This window comes from Mchenga conophoros, linkage group LG22, assembly GCF_057382185.1.
Source record: "Mchenga conophoros isolate Kocher_MC1m ecotype Shallow Benthic linkage group LG22, M_conophoros_male_GT1.1, whole genome shotgun sequence".
Classification (NCBI taxonomy): domain Eukaryota; kingdom Metazoa; phylum Chordata; class Actinopteri; order Cichliformes; family Cichlidae; genus Mchenga; species Mchenga conophoros.
In genome coordinates, this window is record NC_140546.1 from 24,006,366 (window position 1) to 24,012,488 (window position 6,123).

At 41.4% G+C, this 6,123-nt stretch overlaps 1 protein-coding gene across 3 annotated transcripts in view; it reads left to right on the forward strand.

Moving 5' to 3' along the window:
* Positions 1–6,098, forward strand: part of col8a2 (collagen, type VIII, alpha 2) — a 157,651-nt gene extending 151,553 nt beyond the window's left edge. For all 3 annotated transcript variants that reach the window (XM_085262570.1, XM_085262568.1, XM_085262569.1), the window contains one exon: positions 996–6,098. In XM_085262570.1, coding sequence (XP_085118696.1) covers positions 996–2,899 — 1,904 coding nt within the window. In that variant the 3' untranslated portion in view covers positions 2,900–6,098. The remainder of the gene's footprint in view (positions 1–995) is intronic.
* Positions 6,099–6,123: the final 25 nt, after the last annotated feature.

Genomic DNA, 6,123 nt, shown 5'->3' on the forward strand with positions numbered 1-6,123 from the left:
GTGTTGCTAAGTAACTGTGTTATTTGTTTTTTTTTTCCTGTTTAAGCCTGGCTGTGTTGCACTCCACTGTTATAGGAAAGATTAATGACAGAGTTTACAACCTGTGGCACACTTTTAATGCTGTTTTCCTCTATGGTTCAAAATCAAAAGTAAACTCCAATAACCTTAACAGGAACTCCAACTGAGTCAGTTAGGACAACATCAAAGGTAACTCAGTGACAAGTGTTTGTCACTTGTGATTACATAACAAGTGATGGACTGGTGACCTTTCCAGAATTTAGTCTAATAGAGTACCTTCAGACTGGGTAATATTCAGCCACTCACAGCACTGATAAAGTAAAAGAAAATGAAATGGAAATGAATTATGCCACTGATTAAGATATGACTTTTCAGTCTCTAAACTCATACTGAAGTATGCAAAGTATTAATTTCTTAGATAATAATCATGTAATATATTTTGTGTATTTCTCGAATTTTCAGTGTTTCTTGTATGTAGATAATTAATTCTTTGATTTCACAACAGAAGAACACAACCAGCCTGGTTTTATGCCTTCTCTTTGTAGTACTAGTTAAACTCTTATTTAAAAAATTACCCAGTATTTTTACAAATGAAAAATTTCTTCAATAAAAAATATCTTTTGATTCAAACAGTTCTTTAATGATAAACTCACAGACACTTGTTGATTGAAAAGATGGATAGTCTGTCAGTTTCCATAACAGCTAAGTACAAAGTAGTATAAAGTAGTCTAGAGAATCTTATCTATTCTTCTCAAAGAATTCAACTAATTGTATTACAGATAGTTATTAAAATCCAGTCACCATAGTAGTGTGGATTGAGATGACATCTTTTCTCTCGGACATCAGCAATTTAAAAAAATACTTACTTAAAGTACTTAATAATAATGATGATGATGATGATGATGATGATGATGATGATGATGATAATAATAATACCTGTAACAGTAGTCCTAACAACCTGTACATATTTTTTCTAGATATGCCACCCATGATGGAAGTGAAGGGGGAACCCGGCCCCCAAGGGAAACCAGGACCAAGAGGTCCCCCTGGACCACCAGGCGTTCCAGGGAAACCTGGACTGGGAAAGCCTGGTTCCCAAGGCCCACCAGGTCCTCAGGGACCTTCAGGCTTTACGGGAATTGGTAAGCCTGGACTTCCGGGACTCCCAGGAAAGATTGGGCCAAAGGGGATGCCTGGGGTTAATGGTGAGGTAGGCCCTCATGGTGAACCAGGTCTCCGTGGTCCTCCCGGGCATCCTGGGCTTCCTGGCCCAGCTGGACTGTCCTTGAATGGGAAACCTGGGCTTCCAGGTATGAGAGGCCCCCCTGGGGTCCATGGCGAGCCAGGAATAAAGGGTATAGCTGGCCCACCAGGTGATCGTGGGCCTAAGGGCGAGAATGGAAATGGGAATCCAGGGCTTCCAGGTCTAAGGGGTTCTCCTGGCCCAAAAGGGAGTATTGGACCACCTGGTCCTTCAGGTATTGGCACACCAGGACTAAAAGGTTTGCCTGGAGTACCTGGTCCTAAAGGTGATAATGGACTCCCAGGTGATCAAGGACTCCCAGGAGAGGCAGGGCCCCCGGGACTACAAGGTTTGCCAGGGCCAGTTGGGTTGGGGAAGCCTGGGCTAGATGGACTTCCTGGAGCACCAGGTCCACAAGGTCCAAAAGGTGAATCTGGGGCCAGGGGTACTCCTGGAATGCCTGGAACTAATGGCTATGGAAAACCTGGTCCAAATGGACTAAAAGGAGAAAAGGGACATGGTGGATTTCCAGGTCTCCCGGGGGATAAAGGAGAACAAGGACCAACTGGACCAGTTGGGAAGCCAGGACTTGATGGACAACCAGGACCATCAGGACTTCAAGGTCCAATGGGATTGCCAGGAAAACATGGAATACCAGGACAGAAGGGAGAGCTCGGGCCCCGGGGTCCTCCTGGACTGCCTGGCCTTCGAGGTGACCAAGGCCCCAATGGACACTCTGGAAAACCTGGTATGCCTGGGGAAAAGGGCATCCCTGGGCCCAATGGTCCTATCGGAAAACCTGGACCTAAAGGTGAGGCTGGGCATATTGGCCCCCCTGGGAATCCTGGTATAACAGGTGCCCCGGGGCCTAAAGGGGAGTCAGGGTTTATGGGAATTCCAGGCCCCAGGGGCCAGTCGGGCATTCCTGGTCTTCAGGGGCCCATGGGTCCCATGGGTCCACAGGGTCCCCCTGGCCTAAAGGGTGAACAAGGACTTCCAGGGCCTCCAGGGCTGGGCAAGTTGGGTGAGAAAGGTCCTATAGGTCCCCAGGGTCCTCCAGGGAAACAAGGCTCCCCTGGACTTAATGGCATACCTGGGCCTCCTGGCCCTCCAGGACCCCCTGGGCCTCCAGGAAATGGCCATACAGTTGTTGCAGGGCCAGAGAGTTCAAAGTTAGATGGGGGAGAAATTCCAGATGACAGAAAAGGCCCTGCATATAGTCAAGTTCCATTGTCCGCCTCTGTGGCACCAGCCTTCACAGCTGTCCTTACCACACCATTCCCTCCTTCAGGCATGCCAATCAAATTTGACAGGACCCTCTACAATGGGCAAAATGCCTACAGCTCTTCTACTGGCATATTCACTGCTCCTTTATCTGGTATATACTACTTTGCATACCACATGCATGTAAAGGGAACTAGCCTGTGGGTAGCATTGTATAAGAACAATGTACCAGCCACTTACACATATGATGAATACAAGAAAGGCTACATGGACCAGGCATCTGGTAGTGCAGTCTTAGAGCTGAAGGAGGGTGACCAGGTATGGGTCCAGATGCCTTCAGATCAGGCAAATGGCCTATATTCTACAGAGTACATCCATTCTTCCTTCTCAGGATTCTTGCTCTGTCCCACATAACCCTATCTTTTCCTTAAAAGATGTTGCTAGATTGGCACCTCAGTGCAGCCCTTAACCTAAAATACCTGCAGCCATTATAGAAACACAAAACCCATAAAATACTCAATATTATTGCCATAGTCTTTATCTGTCTCGCCCTCAACAGCACAAGCGAAACAAAAACTTTGTGAATGAAGTGAGTTTTTAAAGGCAGGGGAAGGAATTTCATACTGTGTTCTTTATTTCAGTGTCCTTCAAATGTGTGTTTTAATTGTGTTTTATGTTTGTGTTTTTTTAAGCTTTTAGCTTATTTTAATTATTATATTGTCATAATTTTATTGTTATTATTTGGTCCATGTCATCATTGTTGTTGTTGTTGTTTATTGGATTCAGACTATTTAGTGCCTTACTTTTTAATGTGCTAGAAACCTTCCCGTGTGACTGCACAACCTGCCCACATGCTCTGACACAAGGACGACATCACCAAACTCTGATGGGGGGAGGGGGAGGTCATCGCTGCAGTCATGTTGCCCTGGTGTGTTATTTAAATCATGAATTGCTAGAATTATATTGAAAAGCCAAAATACAACACAATAAATATAGGCATACATTACAATACCAAAACGAAGTATTTGGTGTGGTGTGTTACTATTAAGTTTTACTGAAATTTTTAGGATTTTAAATTGTTGCTACATAAAAAAAAGTTGTGATTGAACTCAGCAACAGTTGGTTTTAGGGTGAGATATATTTAATGATAGTGAACATATGCACCTGTTCAGGGAGTTTCTCTGCTTCACTATGCATTTAGTAACCTACAAATTTCAAATAATAGGTCTTCCTCTTTCTTGTAATTTAGTTTACATGCAGTTCAGAACAATTAATTCTACAAATAAACATGACCTCACATTTAACGAGGTAGACACCATTAAATTGCCCTTTAAATAGATCAGCACCACCAAGCAAGACCCCTGCATCACCCCCCACCATCATTCTTTAGGACATTGTTAAAAATGTACACAGTCAGTGTTCACAGGCCAGAAAATAGATAGTGTCTATGGACAAATGGACAGTAAGGACACACATACTGCTGATTCAATGGCCTGTTTCCTTCTGTTTTCCTTCTGTTGATCTGGTTTCATCACTATCCCAGGCATCCTGTTCACACATTCTAACCATCACATCACTGATTTCTAATGTCATTAAAAACCCTTTCCCTGATTCCAAGGGAACCGTCTGCACTGCCACATTAGAAAAAAAATATAATCCTTTAACAACATGATGCAAAATCCACAAAGATTTTGAAAACCTGAGTCTGCTGAGAAAACAAGGAGGCAAAAGGATAAGTAAACAACAACAACAATTCAATTACGTCCTTCACTGCCAGTTTCTGTGTTGTTTGTGATAGATGTCAGGCAAATAAGAGCAATTTTTAATCATTTGTAGCTCTGAATGACAGGATTTTCTAGTTATTTCTAAATCAAATGTGTCAAAAATTGCTTAACTGCTGAGCTTAGTGTAACATCTGTGGCCAGGATGTTTCAGAACCGGATAATGTCAAAGTGCACGGCTGGAAATGAGAATCAATTTGCCTTTAGTCCATAAATAAGTGAAAGGGTCTGACTGGGGCCTGAAGATTGTGAAATGCAGGTTGTGTAACATTTTAACAAAACCACGCCAGATTTCTGGGAGAGGTGGTAGGTCAGAGGTGTGTTTATTCATTTCTGTTGGATGAAGTATTAAAGATCCACTCTGTGCATGCGTGCACTTGTATGCTTAGTAGGTATACCCTTCAGCCCGTCACTGTGTCACTGCGTGCGTTTGTGTGTGCGGATTTGTCACAATGTTCCCTTGGCGTTCAGGTCCCGAAAACATTAGCGAGGATAATAATAAACTAAAATTAAGTTACAAAACTGTAGGAACGGCTTACAGTCCCATCAGTGTTCCACCAGAAGATTTTGAGTTGTGTTTTTTGTTTTAAAGAGAATCTTGTAGAAGATTTACTTTACAACACTCTAAAGATGAAAGGTGTAAAGGCGTGCAATAACTACTTTGTGCCAAGTCACGAACCAGCAATTTTTTTTTTAAAAAGACATAAAAAAAGACATACTATGAAATGTACAAAATGTTTATTCACCAGTTGTAGTTACGAATCACAAAAGATAATAAAATCTAGGCAAAACAAAACAAAGGTTGGTGCTTCTATCTAACTTGTGCTGCCCTGACGCTCGTAAACACTGAATTATGACTACCTTACATCATGATGGAAGAATGTCAATGTACACGAGCATGGTGCCAAACATTTAGCCTTCCCATTAGAATGAATGTATAATGTTTGACTGTTTTATGGTGGGTCACAGTGCATAAACAGTAACTCTTCACGTCGCTTTGGAAAATTAGTGTGAGGATAAGGCTTAATCAGTATTTCTATTTCTATGTAATGCACTTACTCTTAGCCCTTTCTGTCTCATAACATGAACACATCGACAACTGCTATGTATCATTGTTGCTATGTGAGTCTACAAAGCAGTCTCGTTATGTACTGTATATTGCCTTTTATTTTTTTTGAATCACCTCCTCTTTTTCGACACACGGTGAAACGGTGATGAGAGTTACATGCGGCTGTTACGCTCTGTCCTCATATTTTCTTAGACAATGTCACTTGCTTGCTGAGTTTGCTCTGTGTGCAAATCATTTAACAAGTGTCACTGAGATCCATGTACCGCAAATGTTTTGTTTTTCTTTATTAGGAAAAAAAAGAAAAAAAAAATCACAAAAGCCTTGCTTCGGTTCTTAAGGGATATATGTTTGTTTTAGTTTCAGTATACAAACGGCCATTCCCATTTGCACATGAAATTAATGAAGATGTATTTATACATTTATGATAATTTAATAGGGATGCCAAAACTGACCACCGAAGCCTGGGACATATAAATGGTATTTAACAGCATCGATGAGTTAAGAGCATTTACAACTTGTAGTTAGCATTCTAGAGTTGTTTGTGAAGGATTATTTGTATTATTTTCTATTTGTGTAATGTACAATGTATCAACGTATAGTTTTTTTTTTTGTCTTACAAGGCTATTGTGTGCACTATGCAATAGAATTTGGGTATAAAATGCACTCCTTTTTGATTGAAAATGTTTGTCTGCTTATACAAAATCTACAGTACTTGATTGTATTGATACCACGTCAATAAAAACAAAGAAAAAAATGCCTTGGATGCTGGCGTGAAACTTCATTGACTT